Source organism: Perca fluviatilis, chromosome 17, assembly GCF_010015445.1.
Source record: "Perca fluviatilis chromosome 17, GENO_Pfluv_1.0, whole genome shotgun sequence".
NCBI classification, from domain to species: Eukaryota; Metazoa; Chordata; class Actinopteri; order Perciformes; family Percidae; genus Perca; species Perca fluviatilis.
The window spans coordinates 29,261,230-29,284,704 of record NC_053128.1 but is presented as its reverse complement, the minus strand read 5'-3'; the positions used below and the strand labels follow the sequence as shown (position 1 = coordinate 29,284,704).

Below are 23,475 nucleotides of genomic sequence, written 5' to 3'. Positions count from 1 at the left end.
TCAGTGGCACCGAAATCCACGTTACTATTCGGTCCGGTAGATACCGGTTGTTAAGGCACCGTTGCCGTATTAGCACCGGGTTTCGGTACCCAGCCCTATTCTTAAAGTACTTCTTTAATTCTTGCCTTTTGTCAGAATTGCATTCAGAGTGGCAGCAAACTGCAGGTTTGGATCCATCACTTCCAGACTCTTTACTTCTCGGTTTGCTGGGCTTCACTCTGAATCGCAGCACATGGCGTTAAGTTCTCACAACTGAGGCCTGTCCTCACGTGCAGCCAGTTTATCATGGCTGGTAGTTTAATCCTATCTGTGTATTTATTGTCCTCCTTAATTCAAGTATGTGGATCATGCCTGTTGGGAATCACTGGATGAGATAATCTGTATAAACTGTTGGCTGGTTTACAGCCTCTCTGATCGTCTGGCTGCTTGCCGCCCTGTTGGACTTCAGCCTAGTGAACCCACTGTGTTCCCAGAGCTTACTTTGTTAATTCAATGTTGTTATAACTCGTAAAAATGATGGAAGAAACAGTCACAATAAGACCCAACATGTCATCAAACTAAATAACAACACTAAGGCGACCCTGATGAGCATTTAGAGTTTGTCTTATCTCCATTGTAACGTCTGGACAGCTGTACAACTACTTTAATTACATTTACTTTAGTACTTAAGAACTAGTTTAACTTACTTTGCTTGAGTATATCAGGCCGTCATTGTAAGTCAGGCTGCCTTTGTAAATAAGAACCTGTTCTTAAAGGGTAACTACCATTTTTTTCAACATGGACCCTATTTCCCTATGTTTTTGTGTCTAAGTGACTGATGGGAACAGCAATCTTTGACAATGGTCCAGTATTAAGAGAGATCGCTGCAGTCGGCAGTGGCGAAACAAGCTGTCCAGCTTGTATTTAACTTCACAAAAGTGCCCGTTTTTTAATATTCTAAGTGTCTGACAACATTATGGAAAGGATCCCTACAGAGATGGACCTTTAAAACCTCTTAGAGACCTTTCTGTTTAACCAGAAACAGCTCTGAAGTCGATAGCTCTAAACCCACCAGACTCCATTTAAAAAAAGCAATACGTTTAGTGTGTATACAGCCAATGTATTTTCACATGTAAATCGGTAAACTGTGTGTTTATTTCAACTAAAATTAGTTGTGATGGTTGGAAAAGTAGAAAGGCGTCCCAAAACAGCTTTTCATAGTTTTATTTTGTTTCTGTCGACTTTGTATGAAGTGTATTTTACAATGCTAAAATTACTTTTTATAAATATATATACAATATATATATATATTTTTTTTTAACAGAAAGGTAGACCTCCTTAGAAATCCTTTCCATAATGTTCTCAGACACTTAGAATATTAATCTGAGCACGTCAGCAACAAAATGAGCACTTTTGTATTTGGTAAATACAAGTTTCTCCGCTGCCGACTGCAGCGATCTCTCTTAATACTGGACCAATTTCAAAGATTGTTTGTTCCCATCAGTCACTTAGACACAAAAACATAGGGAAATAGGGACCAGGTTAAAAAAAATGGTAGTTACCCTTTAATGCCTCTCCTGGAAAAAACAAAGGTGAAAAATATTTTTTTTCCTTCCATTTTACACAACTTTATACTTGTACTTGACTTCTTCTCAGAGGTATAGAGTGTGGACTAGACCTGCTCTATCTGTAAAGTGTCTCGAGATAACTCTTGTTATGATTTGATACTATAAATAAAATTGAATTGAATTAAATATTGTACTTGTTACTCCACTACAGATGACAGGGTTTCCTCCCCTTCCTGTCCAGTGGAAACCACGTATCTCCAGATGTGTTGATGTTGAATGTTTGTGATGAACTGAAGGATGAAGTCTTCCTTTATGCGTTGAGAAAATTCTCCTTTTAAAGCTAAATAAAGTCTTTAAAAAGCCTCTTGGATCAGCTGGAAAATGCATCGTCACAAAGCTGAAAACAGGGCTGTTTTTCTGACGCCGTGAAAAGTTTTAAAACTTTTTAAGAGATCTGTGGTTCTCAGAGGACAGCAATGCTACAAACATGTGATGATCTTATAGACCATGATACACTGCTGTAGACTAAACTACCCAACAGTATACAAAGGAGTTAAAATGAGCACAACCTTAAACATCTACAGCAGTAAAATGCAACATAAACATGAATGCAGCAGGAATATTAATCCAGAAATGTAAGACCGAAGAGGAAAACACTGGCATTTACTGCAAATGAGTACTTTCAATACATTTAGCTATTACTTTTACTGAAGTAAAGGATCTGAATACTTCTTCCATCCCTTCTGAACAGTATGAAGATACTGTTTTGAGAGAATGTAAAAGGAGGAGGGGGGGACGTCACCTTCTCACATCCCAAATGGAAATGTTATTGGAGGCTGCAGGAGTGAGAGCTCATCTTTCACATCCTCTTAGCCCCGGCTGTGAGAGTGTCTACCGCTCTACTCGGGTTCCTGCAGTTCTGTTTTAACTCTGTTTCAGCACCTGAGACACTTTTACAGCACTTTGAGTCGTCTAATGATTTCCAGCAGCGCTCCTCCTGCTAATTACAGAGACCTCTTCAGGCATAATACCATGCAAATCACGAGGAGTGTTTCAGCTTTAAGTTCACACCGCTGTTGTCTTCATAAAAACAGGCCATGAACACACACACACGCGCACAGACACAAAGACACACACACCAAAAAAACACAGTTGAGAAACGGTCGCTGCCTTCCTGCTCTTGCTTTTGTAATTTGAAACCTGCCGACTCATTTGCTAACTAATCTTAAGGCTATTGGTATCGATCAGATGAGTCCTGGGAAATATGCGTCAGGAAGTCTGTTCCAAATTAACCAGAAAAATCAAGATGGGAGCAACACAGTCTGTATCGACACATCTCACATTTATCACTGTGTGCTACTGCTATTCTGTGTCTATACGTGTGGACACAAACTAATTGTGCTAATACACAAATACACACATAGCAGCTATAAAGTCCTGCTGATTTGTCAATACATTCCAACAGGTAATATTGTACTGTGTATATTGTACGATAAAATGCAATTAAAGAGTTTAAAGAGTTTTCTGGAATGTAATTTATTTCATTTGGATGGATAGATTTCTATATTTTAAGCCTCGTAACAAGACAAATATAAAAGAGGAATAGTCCCTCTGGCAGCTTGATGTGGGGGCATTCACTGGCAAAGGAATAAACACTGAATTTTCACATTAATTATAAGCATAAACAATTCTATCTTTTCAGAGGTCTGCTGCAGGATGAGGATGCCTTAGTTGTAGCAGAGTAGAAGTAGAAAGTGACAAGACTCCAGTAAAGTACAAGTACCTCAAAATTTGTACTTAAGTACAGTACTAAACAGTCCTTCCAGAAAAATGCGGAGGTTTTTTGTGATTGTTGCGGGGGCAAAAATCCTTGATTATGCGGCACGTTTTCTTAAAAAATGCGATGGAATATGCTATATGATATTTATGCAATTTTATGCGATGAAATTGCAGGAACTTGCAAAAATTGCGGGAACTTGCTTAATGAAAAAGAGAAAAAAACACCCTGCCTTTTCACGTCGCGTAATTACGTCCCTTCATAACGTTCCCATGGTAACAGGGGAAAATGGCTGCTCTTGTGTGAAGTAAACGCAACATTTTTTAACTTTCTGCTAAGATATATGTGACTTTTTTGCAACGAAAATGCGGGGATTATGAAATCATGCAAGGCCCACATTGGCAATTTATGCGGCGAAAGTGCGGTGTATTTGAAAAAATGCGGCCCCCCCCCCCCGCATAAATATGCGGACTTTGGCTGATTATGCATTGAATTATGCAATCGCATAGTCCCGTTTTTTCTGGCGGGACTGACTAAATGTACTTAGTTACATTCCACCACTGCTTCTCATAGCTGTATAAATGTATTTGGTTGGGTTCCACTACTGGTAACACTTCTAGGAAACAATCTCCATAAGTAACTGATTGGAAACGTGAAAAAGACATCCTCCAACGATGGCGCAAAACATCTTCAACAGCCACGTTTCCTTCACAGGACACATGTTCGCCAGCGCTAATAAATCTGTTGCACGCAGCTTATATCTGTGAACACACAGTGTGATGTTATTATCAATAGCCTGAGGAGGTAAAGACTGTAAGAATGATCCCCTTGATGCAATCACAGTGATGATAATGAAGATAGAGGCTCTCTGCAGCACTCGCACAGACTCGCACACCCAAACGTTACAACATGGCTTTGACCTTTCAGAGCACATAATGAGGGACGGCGAACAATAAAGTCAGAGGCTCTAATGAATGTTTGCAAGTTTAAAGAACGTGACAGAGAGAGGAGAAGAAGCTATGAATTATTAAAGAGGAGTTATTAGCATGTTCGTTACTCATTCATATCCCATAACACACTCTTCTTTCTTTCGTATTCAGACTGAGAGTTTGTTCTTCAGCAGACACATGAGATATTCAACATTCAGAGGACAAAAAAAGAAAACTATATAGTTATAGAGAAAGGTACGAATATAGAGAAAGGTACGAATATGGATATATTTTACGTTGAAGCCAATTATAATTTTCTATAGAAGGACATCACACAAAAAGATTTCCCTCCAGCCATTTTAACCCTATGTGTCTCCATGTAGCTCTGTAATTAGTAATTGAGGATATCTATATTCAAACATACATATTTGTCCTTGTAGTGCTATTTATCAATCTAGATAGTTTTGGTATGAGTCGCTCAGTGTTGGAGATATCGGCCGTAGAGGTCTGCCTTCTCTTAAATATAATTGAACTAGACGGCACTCGTTGATAAGCCAGTTAGTTAAAAAGCCTACGAAGAAGGCTAATGTCCATGACAGCTGCAGAAAAATGGCCTCCATTTGTGACATATTAGCCCAGTGGCTGCCAAAGTGGGGTCCCCAGGGGTCCCTTAAGGAAGTTTCAGGGGGTCCCCAGCACAAAGGGGAATCATTATCATCACAAAAATGCCATCCATAAGTAACACAATGACTGTGCGACTATTTTGGTCATAGGTTTTATCAACACATTCTCACTCCCAGCGCGTCAATAAGCATCGCTTGGTCAGGTGCCTTTGGCGTTTGTTACAGATGCAAAAAGTCTCCTTTAGCATCTAGCCCTTTGGCGTCATATTGAGGTCACTGAGGTAGAAACACAGACTGCGTGTCGTGGGGACTGAAAATGGCAAATTGCGCTTTTCCGTGTCATGCATATGCATTCATGGGAGGGTGAAGGGGGAGTTTCCCATAAAGAGATGGGAGGGGAAGCCTAAAGTGCGCCTAATTATGTATTCCACGGTATGTACAAAAACCGCCTGTGAAAGCGCACCTCTATTTTGCGGTGAAAAAAAAAAATCATAAGACATATAGAATCAGAATCAGAATCAGAAAAGCTTTATTGCCAAGTATGTTTACACACACGAGGGATGTGTCGTGGTATCGTAGGTGCAAGTCACATTAAAGCATTAAAGCAACATGCACAAACACACCGAGGCCAAGGAGACGAGCTGAAAAGATTTTTGCCACAAGGATCACACTTTTTCAGTTGAGTGAACACAAAATCATTAAGTGTTACAGATCAAGCAGCCATGCAATATTACAGTTACTGGAAGAAATCAAAGATGACGTTGAATCTCCGACTCAGCGTTCACATTTCATTCCAGCAGTTGTTAAACTCCTCTCTACATTACAAATATTGGCATCGGGATCATTTCAAACAGTCATAGAATCAGCAGCGGGAATATCGCCGTCTGCACTCAGCCGTATCATAGCATCAGTACGTAACGCTTTGTGACAGCGCACTAGTCAATACATTTCCCCACCACTAATGCCGAAATAACACGCATCAAGCCGTTACCTCATTATCGCTAAATCTTTGTTTTCGCTGTTTTGACTGACTTGGTGGCTGATCCATGATAATTGATGAAATTTTACGGTATGGTGGGCGGAGAAAGGCGCCGATTACCCGATGAACTGCAGGTTCGGTAAATACGACGTGAGCTGAAGTATCACAGCGTGCGCTTTCTGCGGCTTGGCCATAGCGCTGATAACGCTACATTCGCAAATGTACGTACATCTGGCCCAGAGTCTTGTAAGAGGTCACAAGACAAGGTTGCAAACCACTGGTTTAAATAAAATGTTTTATTTAATGTTTCTTAAAGGACAATTTTGGAGCAAAATGAACCTAGGGGTTAATAACATATGTGTACCGAGTTGACCGTTCTCTGGGATCTGTTTTCATGCTAATCGAATGAGACCAGTTTTAGCGCAAACCGCTAATTAGCTTATAACGCTAGTCGTCAGGGCACGGGTAAAGTAAAAAGAAATTTCTACACCACTAACAAGGCTCAAAATAGCACACTTCCACGGTAGCATAATGAGGGTCCCTACATGTAAACCGTACAGTAAGTGTACAGACAGTTTATTAAAAAGATAGATTATAAAGACTGTAGCTACCGTTCACGTATACAGGCAGACGACATCTTGGGAAAACAGTCATGACCAGTCGAACGACGAACACCGTGCAACCAGTAATATCGCTCAAGCAGGGCGTTCGTCGTTCGACTGGTTAGCATTAGCATGAAAACAGATCCCAGAGAACGTTCGACTCGGTACACATGCGTTATTAACCCCTAGCTTCATTTTGCGCCGGAATTGTCCTTTAATCTGAAAAGGAACTACAGCTTTCAGACAAATGGAGTGGAGTAGAAATTTGCCTCTGAGATGTTGAGTACATGTATAAAGTTGCAGAAAATAGAAATACTCAAGTAAAGTACGTCAAAATGGTACCTTACTACAGTTCTTGAGTAAATGTACTTAGCTGCTTTACACCAGTGAAATCAAGTACTTTAACAGAGGACCTAAAAGTTTGTACTTTCAAAAAATAAAATAAATCAGAAATTCGGACATACTTTGCTCGTCTGTAAAAAAACTGATCCTTTAGTTTTAATGTTCATGAATAAATAAGACACAAACCAGCACTACTCCTTCCTTAATGAATGTTAAAAACTGAAAACAGCCAAACTGACCTTCAGTAAAATTTTAACTTCTAATTAAAAATCTGGACAAACTGCTCTTTTCATTTCTGTTTGTTTGTGTGTGTGTGTGTGTGTGTGTGTGTGTGTGTGTGTGTGTGTGTGTGTGTTGTGTGTGCGTGTGTGTGTGTGTGTAAGACGACAGCACACACACCAACTGAAATCCCAATTCCCTGCAAAGTGATGAGAGTAAACACATAAAATCCAGTTGACACATCTCCGAGGCAGGAAAGGGAGATTTAATAAATGACGGGGAGGCCTCTGTGTGTACAGTCAACCGGCCAGACGAGTGTTTGATTTCCCTCAAGGACACAATGTTTCCCCTGCACGAGAAAAAAAAACTAAAAAAATCCAATCATGTTGTGTCTGGCTCTGTGAGCCGGTACACTGTGTTTATATATATATATATATATATATATATATATATATATATATATATATAAGAAAAAGATGGAGAGACTGACAACCATTGTCATTTTGCATGGGAAGAAAATCAAAGATATAATATGGGACCGGTCGGCATTATATATTTTGTATATAATGTTGCAGGGGAATCTCATTAGGAGGGTCTGTGTGGGTAAAAAGACGAGGAAGGAAAAGATCTCTAAATCTAAAGAAAGAGGAGAGACGAGTGAAGACAGTGGCTCTGCATTCTCCGCTCGATAAACTGTGAAGCAGCGATGCAGGAGGGTTAGAAAAGAGATGCTCAATCACCCAAAAAAATATGGGCTTTTCACCCTCAGCGTGGCATAAAGGAAGAAACGAGCTCTCCTGCTGCGCCAGGGGGAAATGACAGATCTGAGTTAACTTGGTTCATGTTGGTTTGACTCTGAGACCGAAAGACTGAGTCAGGAAATACAGAGGTGAGAAAGGACAGACAGAGAAAGGGAAGTCTGAGGTTAGAAAAGAAAAGAAGGAATGGAGAGAAACCCGAGTTTCTTTCCAACATTCACCATTTGGAGCTTGTTCTGGGTTTATATATGTTATCGTGAAGATTTTGCACGGGTTTCTGAAGTTCTGTCATCATACAGTAGATCATGATATGTCGTCAGACTCCTCGATTTCTTGCACTGCAATCAAAATAAATGCATCATTAAATAAAAAAATACACACTAATTACAACATTAAATAAACGTTTGGCCAAGAAACGTAAGAGGGTTTGTCGGCATGCGTACACACAGAATGTGATGGAAAGATCAGGATTTAATGGAGATGAATGAAATTGTTTTCATGGAGCAGAGGATTGTGGATTTTACTTTACGTTTTTTTGTTGTTGGTGCAGCCCAGCTAAAAAAAAAATGTCTAGACATCTTCAAATATCTTGTTTTGTCCAAAACGTAAAGAAATGAATTTCCCCATGATGTAAAAACAAGAAAAGCAGCTCATTCTCAGACTTAAACGATGACTTAATTACCTTAAGTTTTGCTTATTGTTTTTCTGTCAACTGACAGAGTGTTTTAATTACAAAGCAGCTGTACGGGACTGACTTAAATGATATATTATAAAGGTGTTGCCTTCTTTTGTGTGTGTGTCCACCCCTGTGGGTTAAACACCAGCTCTTTGTTTGGAAGCACGCTGTCTGGAATCACTCAAATAAACACATGTACCGCAGCAAAGCAAACACACAGTGGGAGATATGGATTTCTGTTGATGACCGTGTTTCAGTCGCCTCAGGCTGTGCACCTGTCGAGGAGAGGCTGTCAACAACACAAGACATTCAACTCCCGGCAGAAACAGACGCACACAGAGCTCAGATGGAGAAACAAACAAGTCCTCCAAACCAAGAAAGATATGGGTTGTTTATTCTTACCCTTTAATACGACTAGGGTTGGGTATCGTTTGGGTTGTTTCCGATACCGGTGCTAAAGCGATACTTTTAAAAACAGTGCCGGTATCTAAACGGTACTTTTTAATAAAGTAAAAAAAAAGAAGGGTACTAAACAACATTCGGCGACTTGTTTATTGCTAAGGCCATATGTTCAAAATTAAAGATTTAATAATAATGTAATAACTATAACTTATAACAATAACTTCTTTCACCAGTAAATTGCTGTTGAACGACAAAAACAACCACCAGATGGGAAAAGGGTATTTCACAATAACTTTGAATGCACCACGAGGCTAACTGTTTCAAGCGAGCGCACCGTCTGTGTTGCGCTGCAGTCAGACTGTTACGTGTTGGAATCCTCCACAGTGAAATACAGTCACACTTTACACTGTTTAACGTTAGCTGTCAGCATTTTAACCGTGTTTAATCCAGCTGCTAGCTAACGGTAGGCTAACGTTACCTGCTGTCGAGTGTAGTGTAAAGTCAGGCACCGAAATTTTCGTTCTTATTCGGTCTCATTACTACTGTTCACGCCGGTACCGGTGCCCTATTGGCAACACGTTTTGGTACCCAACCCTAAATACGATCCATAGGAGCGTTGTCCGTCCTCATATCTAAACCAGAGAATGCCAGTCGCAGATCTAAATGTTAACGGCCGTGGTTTTAAACACGTCGTTAACGTTGTGAAACGGTGGCAGTTTGGTTAGGTTTAGGCTAGTCTACATCCACAGCGTTCCACTTCTGGGATGGCTCTGTTGCCGCCGGAAATTCCGAAGGATGTCCTTCTTTTCGACCGGATGTCCCGTTACCTTCCGCTTTCCCTGCAGGGTAAATCCAGACAGCTAGCTAGACTATCTGTCCAATCTGAGTTTTCTGTTGCACGAAGAAAACTACTTTTGAACGTACACGTTTCACCAAAACAAGTTCCTTCCTGATGCTATTTTGCAGGGGCGCCATTGCTCCGTCCGGCACTTAGCGCCGCCCAAGACGATTGTGATTGGTTTAAAGACACGCCAATAAAACACAGCACGTTTCTCTCCCACCAAGGAATGCTGTGTGGACTAGCCAGACCCTCCTCCGCAGCGCTGTGGAAGAAGGTCTGTCAATTTGAGACTAGGTGTAAGCACAAAAACAACTTAATGAAGTGTATAAAAAGGTCGTAGTTTGGATTCAAATCAGACGCTATTTCACTTCCGGTTGCGCACGTGATCCTCACACGTGATTCGCGCAGTTAACCATAGCCTTCATAAATCCACAAAGACAGCGGAAGGTGACGAAAAAAAAAAGACTACACTAAACTTTACTCTGTTTGTTCTGTTCGCTTTGTAAAGTTTAAGAAAACGCAGTTTTCTTTGATTTTTACAACGGGAAACCAACCCCGGTCTCCTAGGTGAAAGTCCTGTGTTCGTTTGACCCATCCACCACCCCAACCTGCCTCTTTATGAGTAACTTGGTGCTCTTATGCGTTGTCACGTTACTTTCTACTTTTCTCCCGTCATAACCACTACGGCCACTAGAGGGAGCCACCATTAGAAACATAAAGATAAATCGTAATTGCTGCATGAAAAAAAAACCTATGGGAGTGTTTTTTTCGAGGGAGGACAGTCCTGGAAGGAACTGTTCTGTCTAGTTTTAATACTGAGATTTATGACAAACTTAATGTGACAGAACTGGAAGCCGCTCAGAAACACAAGCAGTATTCCTGTTAGTCGCTCGCTGCTTTCATTAAAACAAACTTACTCAAACCCTCATTCGTCTTACTGACAGGTGTTCAATCCGCCTCTCCAGATCCAGGATGCAATCACATGCTATTAAATGGCTGTGTGTGTATGTGTGTGTGTGTCCAGTGGAGCCTTCAACAACATTAAAGTGGCCGTAGAGCTGTTATAATAAAGCTGTACATTAGAATCATCTTATTGAGTAAACAGCTGGAAGATATATAATAATAAAAAGCAGCCAGTCATTTTAGATACTGCAATACCAATATTAATCAAAAGATATTGAGTGTAATTGTATACTTCTGAGGAGAGATGTGGAGCTATGATGGGCCCGAAGGAGAGAGGAAAAAAACTTCAAGGTACATTTTAAGTAATTTATGTTAAACTTATGAAACGGTAGTAAAAATTTACACTTAAAAACAACACTGAAGTGAACAAATCTTGTGACACCCTTGGCTCATCCTGGAGTGTCCTTAAAAGGGACAGTTCGGATCTTTTGGAGTGTGTTTGTATAAGCTACTTCTACATTGTCAGTGTGTTAGCTGGTCAGTAAGTTGGTTTGCTAGTTGAGTTAGTTCCTAAATATTTTAACACCACCAAAGTCGCACAATAACCCAAGCAAACTACACGATGGAGGCAGCGGTAGAGCAGCAACTCCCATGTTCTGTGAGGTAAAATAACGGAAGGAAACTGGTGGCTTTGAAGAGATCATAACAGCTTCAGTTCCCCGTCATAAAGGGATTTTTTTTTTTTTCTATATTTAGGCTACCTTTCTGAAACATAATGTTGTACATTCGCTTAAAGTGTTCATATTATGCTAATTTTCAGGTTCATACTTTAGAGGTTGTACCAGAATAGTTTTATGTGGTATAATTTTCAAAAAAACACTATTTTTGTTGTACTGCACATTGCTGCAGCTCCTCTTTTCACCCTGTGTGTTGAGCGCTCTGTTTTAGCTACAGAGTGAGACATCTCACTTCTGTTACATCTTTGTTGGGAGTCGCACATGCGCAGTAGCTAGGTAAGGACTACTAGCCATTCAGAAGCAGAGTATGAGGGCGTGCCCTGACAGTACCTAGGTAAGGACTACTAGCCAGTCAGAAGCAGAGTATGAGGGCGTACCCTGACAGTAGCTATGTAAGGACTACTAGCCAGTCAGAAGCAGAGTATGAGGGCGTGCCCTGACAGTACCTAGGTAAGGACTACTAGCCAGTCAGAAGCAGAGTATGAGGGCGTGTCCTGACAGTACCTAGGTAAGGACTACTAGCCAGTCAGAAGCAGAGTATGAGGGCGTGCCCTGACAGTACCTAGGTAAGGACTACTAGCCAGTCAGAAGCAGAATATGAGAGTGTGTCCTGACAGTACCTAGGTAAGGACTACTAGCCAGTCAGAAGCAGAGTATGAGAGTGTGCCCTGACAGTACCTAGGTAAGGACTACTAGCCAGTCAGAAGCAGAGTATGACGCTGCCCTGACAGTACCTAGGTAAGGACTACTAGCCAGTCAGAAGCAGAGTATGAGAGTGTGCCCTGACAGTACCTAGGTAAGGACTACTAGCCAGTCAGAAGCAGAGTATGAGGTGTGCCCTGACAGTACCTAGGTAAGGACTACTAGCCAGTCAGAAGCAGAGTATGAGGGCGTGCCCTGACAGTACCTAGGTAAGGACTACTAGCCAGTCAGAAGCAGAGTATGAGAGTGTGCCCTGACAGTACCTAGGTAAGGACTACTAGCCAGTCAGAAGCAGAGTATGAGGGCGTGCCCTGACAGTACCTAGGTAAGGACTACTAGCCAGTCAGAAGCAGAGTATGAGGGTGTGCCCTGACAGTACCTAGGTAAGGACTACTAGCCAGTCAGAAGCAGAGTATGAGGGCGTGCGCTGACAGTAGCTAGGTAAGGACTACTAGCCAGTCAGAAGCAGAGTATGAGGGCGTGTCCTGACAGTACCTAGGTAAGGACTACGCCCCGAGTCCCTTTGGGCTGAACTTTGGGCTATTTCACTTTGTAAACCTATAAAATGCACAAAAAGATATATAACACAATAAAGGAAAGGGGATAAGCCAAAAAGCATAAAATGAGCACTTTAAACCTAACAGAAAAATGGGAAAAAAATATTGTATTGTAATACAGGACGCAACAAAACAAATCTAAATAAGCCGTTTATCTATCTGACAACAAATTACAATACACAGTAGATATTTGTGTACAAACGAATACTCCGGCACACATGAAACTGTTTGCACATACAGCAGAGAAAACAAGACAGATCGAAGAATAGCCAACATCAAACATTATTGATTACCACACACACACACACACACGGTTGTTTATATTTCTCTCTTTGATATCAAAGAGCCAATAAAAAAATCCCAGAAAACGCTCCACAGGCACAGAATTTTGAGAATTAAATAAAACATGAAATCCTGCCGTGACACAATGTTGTATGTTCACACTGCAACACATGTTGGAAACGTTAAGAAAGCAACACACACACACACACACACACACACACACACACACACACACACACACACACACACACACACACACACACACACACACACACACACACATATATGGGAGTAGTTAAACGAAGGTAAACACACACAAACAACCTGACAGTTTCACTTTGTGTTTGGAGACATAAAGGGGCCAAAGTCTAATCTGTAACAGCGATCTAATTAACTACGGTTTTCACAACTGTCCAAAGTGTTTGAGAAGAAAGTCGGTGAGTTTAGCTTCGGGCCGTGGCGAGGGAAAACTGCTTTGAGAGTGAGAGAGCAGACTGAGATGTTGCAAACAAGCAAAGAGTAAGTTTGTTTTTTTATTCGTTTGGGTTGAGATCTGTAGATTCACCGTCTCTGATAAACTGCTGACACTGTCATATCATATACACTGTATTCTAACGAATGTAGCTCTTAAATAATAAACATATCAGGTAGGCAACAACCTTCCTGAACAAAGAATCAAGATGACACCAACACTGCTCAACTAGTAAGTGTGGCAAGTACGTTATTCCTACTGCTGTAAAGCCTCTCTCTGCTTTCTGATTCTTAAAGGGCCCATATTGTAAAAAGTAAGATTTCCATGTCTTGTTTGATTATAAAGCAAGTCGAGGTGCTATATAAATACTGTCTACAGAGATCCACAGAGAAATGCACACAGGCCGTATTCAGAAACTGGGCCTTTAAATGAGCCCTCAGGACTTCCGTACAGTAGTGATGTCACAACTATACTATACTATACATATATATATACATATATATATATATATACATATATATACATATATATATATATATACATATATATATATATATATATATATATATACACACATATATATATATATATATATATATACACACATATATATATATATATATACATATATACATACATACATATATATATACATACATATATATATATATATATACATATATACATACATACATACATATATACATACATATATATACATACATACATACATATATATATACATATCCATATATACATACATATATATATATATATATATATATATATATATATATATATATATATATATATATACACACACATACATATATATATATATATATATATATACACACACATACATATATATATATATACACACATATACATACATGTATGTATATATATATATATAGTTAGAAAGTGCTGCTACAGTGCCGTTACAGTCATTCCCCGGCTGCAATGACGATACAGAGACTCCGAGAACGCAGATGTAGAAGACGCGACGACGCTGACCAATCAGAGCAGACTGGGCTTTTTCTGGGGAGGGGGTCTTAAAGAGACAGGCGCTACAACGAAGCGTTCGGACAGAGGGTGAATACAGGTATATTCAGACAGACAGTATGAGAAAAACAAAGTGTTTCCTGAACATTAAAGCATATAAACATGTTCTAGTAGAAACCCCAAATTCTAATTTGAACCTGAAAATGAGCATGATATAGATCAGGGGTCTTCAACGTTTTTTAAGCCAAGGACCCCTTAATTGAAATAGAGACGGATCAGGGACCCCATACTACATATATTGTATAAAATGAAGTTGCGTATTAATCTGGTCCTACAGTAACTTTTAGGGCAGCCTAAAGCATTTATAGATACCTTTTTTGCATAGAATACTAAGCTATTCAAATAGCCTAATAATTGTTGGCAGGATTTTATAAATCATGTTTTAATGTTAACCCTTAAATGTGAAACAGTCAATCCTTTGGAATGAGCTGTATCTGTGGATGGCTACCTTAGTGACTACATTACTTACTGGCCAGTAAGCCTACCATCAGTGGATTTATATTTGCTAATAATATGTTGGAATCATGTTAAGACTTACATTTTTTGAAAAAAATTTACAATAATTTGGAGACCCCCCCTGGAGTGACTCTGAGGACCCCCTGTTGAAGATCCCTGATATAGATCCTTTAATTCATTCTGTGGATGTGCGAGGTGTACTAAAATCCGGCTGTTATCTCCGACTTGGTAAGTTCAGAAGCAGAAACTGATCCAGCAAACAGCACGGCCAGGAGAAGGGCACTACACTTAAACCAAGACCGCAAAACTATACTACACAGTTCATGATATGAATATACAGTACATAAGCACACTCGCTACCAGTTTCTCTCTTTCTACACTCTCATACAGTACACACACACACACACACACACACACACACACACACACACACACACGTACCTCTCTGTCCTTGAGCTTCATGGCCAGCACCAGCTGGTTCCTGTGATTGGCCAGTGCTTCTCTGTAGCTGCCTTTGGAGAAGAGGGCGGAGCCGAGGTTCCCATGAGCACGGCATTCGCCTGACTGGTCACCTGTGGACGAGACAGAGAGTACGTGATGTTCGCTTTCTACAGCGTCCGTTCACACTGCACGCTGAAGAACATTTTACTCAAGTACTGTATTACATTTTAAGTAAATTTAAGGAAACTTGTACTTTACTTTCTACTCCGCTACATTTCAGAGAGAAATATTGTACCTTTTACTCCACTACATTAACAGCTTTAGCTACTAGTTACTTTACAAATTGAGATTTCTGCACACAAAACACATGTAGTGTATAAAATACAATGTTTTATCATAAATGAACCTACCCAACAATATATAGGCCTACAGGTACAGCTGAAATGATTAGCCGATTTGCCGAATTGATTGTTTCCAGTTTCTAAAATGTGAGGATTTTTCTGCATTGAGTACTTTTAATACTTGAGGTGCATTTTCCTGACCACACTTACATACTTTTACTTAAAGGTCCAATGTGTGGGAATTTCTCCCATCTAGAGTTGAGATCATATATCGCAATCAACTCTCTCGCACCACGCAGTTCAAAGTATGTATTACAGCTACGGTAGCCTTCACGCTTCAAAAAGCCGGTCTCTTGCTCTTTTCAATCTCCTTTTTCTTTTTCAGGGCAAATAAGAAGAAATTTGGATTTTGAATACGTGTGGTCATCCATGTTTCCTTCTTCAAACTTTCCTGGGGCCGGGAAGCTACGATACCCGTTAGCAGCATTAGCAGCACCTGGGAGTTTATCATGTGACAGAGAAAATGCGAAAGGCGGAGCAGTATGTCCTGTATGTCCCTTACCGGCTAACGTATTTCAAGATGGCGCATGAATATGGAGCGTCTACCCCAGGTCAGGCGAACGCAAATGTAAAATTTCAAGCCGAAAAGGAAAACTTGGAATTGATGGTGGAGGTAAATATTCATGAAAAAGGACAAGTTTGTGAACGGGCAACACAGATTTTGTTAATGAACAACTAAACACGTTACACACTGGGCCTTTAAGTAACATTTTCAATGCAGGACTTTTACTTGTAACAGAGTATGTATTTACAGTGTGATATTAGTACTTTTACTCAAGTAAAAGATCTGGCTGTCCCATACCTAAAGTCTTGGTCACCTCCAGGTCCTGCTGCATGTAGGCCATACTCTTCTCCGCGTTGCCTAAAGACCAGTAGGCCGAGCTCAGGGCCGAGAAGACGGAGCCACGCAGCTTCAGCGAGCACGTGCCGATCTTCAGCCCGGCCTCCAGCACCACGACCGAGGCGCCGTGGAAACTGTGGCTCAGCAGCTCCTGGCCGATGACCGACACCACCACGAACGGGCTCTTGTCCAGCTTCATCTTCTGCAGCTGCTGGTACGTCGGCTCAAGCGTGTCTGTGAAGAGAGTTTGACAGTGAATTGAAATAGTCCGTTAAAGAGCCCCTATTATGCTTTTTGGGGATTTCACTCCAAATGGAGCTTTCTCTCCCAAAGACAGCACTTTTTCGCAACTGCCTGAGGCTACATTAAAGGTGCAGTAGGACTTATAAAACTAACTTTCTCATATTTGCTGAAACTGACTCTATGTTCCAGTAGGACTTCATGAAGCAGGCAATTAAAAAAAAAAAAAATCCGGCTCCTCTGGCACCACTTACAGCCTGTAGTGCGATTTGCAAAAATCCACCACTCCCTGTTGCACCAATCAGGGCCAGGGTGGGTGTCTAACTGCACGTCAATCACTGCTCATGCACACGCATTTATTCTCCCTTGTGGGGGGCGGGACTGAATTTTTTTGGCTAAGTCCTGGATCTTCACAATCCTACCTACAGCACCTTTAACATTTCTACGTTTTGGTTTAAAAACGAATACCTTTTGCTACGTTTACACCTCGCATTCACACTGTTCTGGCGTTTCCGAGCCCCTAAACCGGAGACATTTGAAAACACTTCTGACCCCCGTTTTGGTTGGGAATCTCCGGGGTCATGCTGCAGTCTTAACTGCGGCAAACACCGACACCTATGTTTCGCCTCCAGATTGGGTCATGGAGTCTCATTCTCTGACTAAGCTACTAACATTAACATGGCGGTGTGTATACATGCTGCTTCCTGTTTACCTGGGCACACGCATGCCCAGTATACAAGAATGTTGATGAGATATGTGGTTTGGGCGTGTTAATTTAAACAGAGATTAGTTCTTCTACTGAAGCTAAAAGCACTTGTGTGCACCGAGATCGCGAAACGACTCACGCACATTCCTGTTTGAAATTCCTCAATTAGTGATGTCACTGATTGAGAATGCCAGCCCAGTTTTTCATATGTGCTGCCCATAGGTGCTGCCTGAGCAGGCCCAGCCCACCCAGTGGCTTGTTTGAATTTGGCTGACCAATTGCAACCAGCTGACCAATCAGAGCAGACTTGGCTTTTCAGGAAGGTGGGCCAAGAGCTCAGAGTGTTTCAGGCGATACGGTGCCATCGACAGGCGACCAAATGTAATAAAATGACAGATTTCTCTGGGTTTGAACATTGTTGTAATAAAAACATTTGGGATAATGTAAGTACACAACGTAACTAAATATATAACATGGGTCTGGATGGTTTTTTGTTGATTTGTAGAAGGCCTGAGGGCCGAAACGTCATCAGAATAAATATACATACACTTTGTTCTTATTTTCAAGTCCATCTCAAGTGATTAGCACCTCACTACAACCCATAATGAGCGTTACTTTTCTATATTCTAGACTTTTTTTTTTTTTTAGACATCTTAATGCGGAACTTCTTCATATTATATCTTTAACTTGACAAAATAAAAATGCTTTAAAACCTATAATAATTCCACAATGCAACACTTGTTGGTATGGAGACGAGGCATGCAGCTGTTGCCCCATCAATAAATCGTTTCTGCGTGATTGGAGGGAGAATTAGTGCTAATGTCTGGTCCTGAGGGGCTTTACAGCGATGTACAGCAGAGAGAGAACAGAGCTGAGCCCTCTGGATCTCTCTGCTGCTGTATTTCTGTTTCACACTAAAAATACCTGGAACTCATGTCTCATGTTTTGCAGTGTCAAGATCTCAAGATCGATCTTTGTCTCGAGGCCACTTTTATAAGGTCTCTCGTCTCGGAATCGTCCGCACTACGGGTGACTCTGGATAGTCGAATATTCAATGCTTCGATGGAAAGAGCCTGATTCGACTGCCGGTCTCACAGTCGAATCTTCGCAGCACCGTACAGTCCAGTCCAGACCAAAAATTGTGGACGGGACGAGTGTAAACTTGCAGCAACGCAGCGGTCTGCAACGTTCTGCGCAACATGTGCAAAAACCGCCCGACATCAGGTCATATTCAGCTGCACTTTATGCAAATGAGATGAACTGCAGCTGCTCTCATTTCTATGTGGAGTCTTACTAAATACCAGGCTAAAATTAAAAAATTGCAGTGATGTAAAACGCCTCTCACGCTTACAGTATTGGAGGCAGGCTTGGTAAACATCCCCCGGGAAGAATTGGAAGGACTGCCTCTACTTTTTAACAACTTGCCTGGCTGAGGCCTCACATCACATCATGCTATAAAAAAAAGACATCAGCAGAGCCACCCCCCTCCTCCGTGCAGCTCCCCTCTGGGCTGACTGCATATTGGCCTTCTCCACGGTCCAACATGTTGCCCTTCCTCCTGCTTACTCAAGCACGACGACTCCTGGTAATACTTGATAGTCGGCATCTTAGCTTTGAGGCTCGCTGGCTTTGAAGCGTACGGGAGATGGAGTTTGGGAGGTTGCAGCCCCTGGACAGCAGAACAACCTCCCACTGTGCTTCAGATCTGCACAGCGAAGCTTTGCAGGATTTCAGACGGGACTCTGTCACACAATGTATGTCATTAGTACAAGCCGGGGATCATAACATCAGAATCAGAATCTGCTTTAAAGGCCGCGTGAGCGTGAACACATACACATACTCCGGCTTTTTGTTGTTCTCAAAGTAAGTACACAGAAATAGACATACGGCTACAAAAAAGGGGACAATAAAGCTATGAATGTCATTGAATAGTTGAATAATACCAATACTGTTTACAGATTATTTTTGGGGCTTTTCCGCCTTTGTTTTGATAGGACAGCTAGGTGAGAAAGGGGGGAGAGAGAGGGGGGGGGGAAGACATGCAGAAAATCGTCACAGTTCGGATTCGAACCCTGGACCTCTGCGTCGAGGCATAAACCTCTCAGTATATGTGCTCCTGCTCTACCCACTGATCCAACCCGGCCACACCAATACGGTTTTAAAGATGGAATATTATACATTTTGTCCTCACCGGTGATAAAAATAATTCAGTAGAGGCAGGGATATATAGACCAGAAAGGGGGAAATTCCACGCAACCCCCACGGCAAATCGCACCCTGATTGTATTAATCGGCAACTTGATAGTCAATTAATTTATGAAAAAAAGTCAACTCTGATTCAGATTCTTGTTAAATGTTCATATTGTTCTAGTTTCTCCTCTCCTCTGTGACAGTAAACTGAATATCTTTTGAGTTGTGGACAAAACAAGACATTTGAGGACGTCGTCTTGGGCTTTTGGGGAAACACTGATCCACATGTTTCACCATTTTCCACGAAACAACTTTTTAATCAAAAAAAAGAATCAACAGATTAATCAACAATAAAAACAGTTGTTTGTTGCCGCCTTAAAATGCTTCACTTAAAAAAACTCATTTGGTCAGTTACTAATGGCCTTGTGCTCAACAGACTGGTTCGGCATGCTCTACCTCAAAAGGGAAATATTGTAAAAGTAGATATGTGCTGCAGTGTGCGAGCAGATTCAAAACACCTCCGTGCATAGACATTTGCTGTAGCTTGCCAAGCAGTAGGCTATTCCCAAGCAGCCTTGCTCTCATTCGGATACAGCTGAAGGGCAAAAACATAATCCCGTGCCAACTCAAGCCTGCAAACCATTCTTGATTGTATGCACTCCTCCTCCATCTTCTTACACTGTTGAGACCTGCACACTGAAGTGCACTCTGAACTGAGGGGCGAATAGATGAATGACACAAGAACTAAATTCATCTATCCATCTAAATATTTCATCGAGAGTCCCAGAAGAAGCAAATTTAGGATAGTAAACATGATAACAAAACTAACCTTTCACCGTTCTCTTTACATTACGCATGCTCGTAACATTCTTTAATATGGAAATAGATCATCAGAAATGAGAATATTTGTAACTAAATGAGGGTTCAGCACTTCCAGCATACTCTCTCCAACATTAGAAGTATCTTTACGGCTGCAACTAACAATTATAATTGTTGATTAATCGGTTGATTGTTTTTTTGATTAATAGATGACTTGTTTGGTCTATAAAATGTCAGAGGGTTAGTTAGGGTTAGCCCGAGATGACGTCCTCAAATATCTTGTTTTGTCCACAACTCAAAGATATTCAGTTTACTGTCCCAGAGGAGAGAAGAAACTAGAACAATATTCACATTTAACAAGCTGGAATCAGAGATTTTTCCTTCTGATGTGTCCCTAAATTTCAACAAAATAGATGTTAGGTGTTGGCTCTAAATCTCAGTGGGTCCGTGTTTTAAAGGGTAAGTTCAGATTCATCAAAGTCACACAATGACACAAACTAACTAACCGATGGAGGCAGCCGTAGAGCAGCAACTCCCGTGGTCTGCGAGGTAAAATCACTGTTATATATATATATATATATATATATATATATATATATATATATATATATATATTTTTTTTAATGAAAATTAAATAAAATGAATGAAATGTATTAAATAATTGCTTAAAGCAGGGGTCCTTGACGTAATTTAGGCCAGGAAGCTGAAAGAGAGACCGAGTATGGACCCCCAACTGCAGATATTGTATACAATTGAGTTGCATATTAACTTGGGCCGAATGGATGAAAATAAATGGTCATTATTTATGCAATAAATCTTCACTAAACACCAGTCTTTCTACTTGGCAGTAGCTGGGAGTTCTGCCACCACATTATAAAGAAGAAGAGTCACCTGGCAGTGGACACAGGTGCTGGGAGGATTCAGGCAGCAGTGGATGGCATGACTTCAAGCAGTCCAATCTCCCTGACACTCTGTCACTCGCTCACTGTTTTCAATTTCAACTTCTACATGTTTCTCTTTTCATTTCATCTGACCTGTTTTATTCATTTTCTACATCTCACTTTTCTTTACGCGTCTCTTTTCTCCCTCTTTGTCACATCAAATGTGCATCCATTTCTTTGTGATATCTGAATCCTCATGAGGCGTCTTTTATCCCAGAATGAACAGCAGAACAAAAGGAAAGTGGTAACTTTACAGTTTCCCTTAGAGCCCACTGTACATCTCACTCTCCTCTAAACACAAAGTTATGGGAGAGGAGTCAAACAAACAAATGCATGAATATATAAATTTGTTGTTGTCAGAAGTACGAGATGAACGAAGCGGGAAAAGGTGACAGTGAAGGCGGCATGTGAACTCGGCTTTACCTCTGAGGGGAGATTTCATGGCAGCCTCCACCATGCCGACGAGTAGCTGGAGACTCTTGGGGTCCTGAGCGAGGCCGGAGGCGAATGCTGCCAGGGCGTCGGCATGACGACCCAGGTACTGCAGGGCGACCCCCTGACGAAAGTAGGCCTGCAGGAAGGAGAAAAAGTAGACGTTAACAGTGGAAGGGGTTTAATTGAGGCTTTTTATATTCAGTGCTTGTTGGAATTTTTACATTTTTATGCAATTGTGTATTTTTACCCCTGTTGTCGGTGATGTTACCCAGGTATTACGTTAACTATGTTCTCTATCTAGCTTGTTAGCATGCAAATCCTGATCTAAAATTGCCAACCTTATAGTGGTGCTAGAGGAAAAGTCAGGGGATCACCAAAGTAGTTTGGATTCGTCCTCTCTGAGGACCATGAATGTCAGTGCTAAATTTCAATAAATTCGATAGTTGAGATATTTCTCGACCTGCTGGCTCCCATCATGACTAAAACTGTCTCCTTCACACACTCAGCCCCCTGGTACACTCTTGAACTTCACCAAATGAAGTCCCGCAAACGCCAGCTGGAAAGTCTCTACAATAAAACCGGTTTAACAGTTCACTTCCACACATATACAGACTACCTTCACCAATACAAAAACACCCTAAACCCAGCCCGGTCCTACTACCACTTACAGCGCATATACTCCGGCTCCAACAACCCCAAGACTCTCTTCTCTACAATAAACTAACTTCTAAACCCCCCTGGCACCATTTCTACATCCTTCAGAACCTCCACTGGCTCCCTGCTTCCCAACACATCCAGTTTAAAGTAGTAGTATAAAGTAGCAGAAAATAGAAGGACTAGTGATAGACCGATTTTATCGGCTGGCCGATACATCGGGCTGATATTTGCGTTTTTACATGTATCGGCATCGGCTGATACGTGGCTGCTGCGTTCGCCGATAGTTTTTTCCCGGCATTATTTACAGACAAGCGTCCACAGGCCGCTCTGTGGTGCTGGAGACGCTGCAGTTCACGTGCAGACCATGCACTGCCCCTACCACTACCCTACCACTAGCAGAGTGATGGTGCGTGGCAGTCTTAAATTACAAATCAAGCACTTTATTTCAATGGCTACGTTTCAGGTTTATTGTTTTCTTAAATTATTTAAATGTTGTTGACAAAGGACATTTTGTGATGCCCTGATTATATCGGTCTTATAATGTCAGCAAGCAATGCATCATCCAGGCTGTGTTGTAGATGTTGATGAAAGCCTTTTACCCTTGCACAGTTAACCATAGGCAGTGCATCCATATGATGCACATTGCACACGTAATTTGGGTGATATGAATGGAAGATGATTGCAGTAGTGACACTGATCTGTGTTTTTGTTTATTATTTTTTAAAGAAATAGCAGAGCAGATTCCGAAAACAAATCCAGTGTGGCAGGGTTTACATTTTTATGATGTGTAAATTGAGGGAGAAAAAGCAGTATCGGCTCCAAATATCGGCTCAAGAAAATCGGCAGCCCGTATCGGTCTTCGGCTAAGGCTGATGGAAAAGAAATCGGTATCGGCACTAAAGAAATCCATATCGGTCGATCCCAAAGAAGGACTCA

General features: G+C 41.2%; 1 protein-coding gene across 3 annotated transcripts in view; it reads right to left on the bottom strand.

The window, feature by feature from the left end:
• Positions 1-23,475, bottom strand: part of ttc28 (tetratricopeptide repeat domain 28) — a 166,247-nt gene that overhangs the window by 61,354 nt on the left and 81,418 nt on the right. For all 3 annotated transcript variants that reach the window (XM_039779288.1, XM_039779290.1, XM_039779291.1), the window contains 3 exons: positions 21,871-22,018; positions 16,514-16,786; positions 15,311-15,441 (listed from right to left, as the gene is read on the bottom strand). In XM_039779288.1, the coding sequence (XP_039635222.1) occupies positions 15,311-15,441; positions 16,514-16,786; positions 21,871-22,018 (552 nt within the window). The remainder of the gene's footprint in view (positions 1-15,310; positions 15,442-16,513; positions 16,787-21,870; positions 22,019-23,475) is intronic.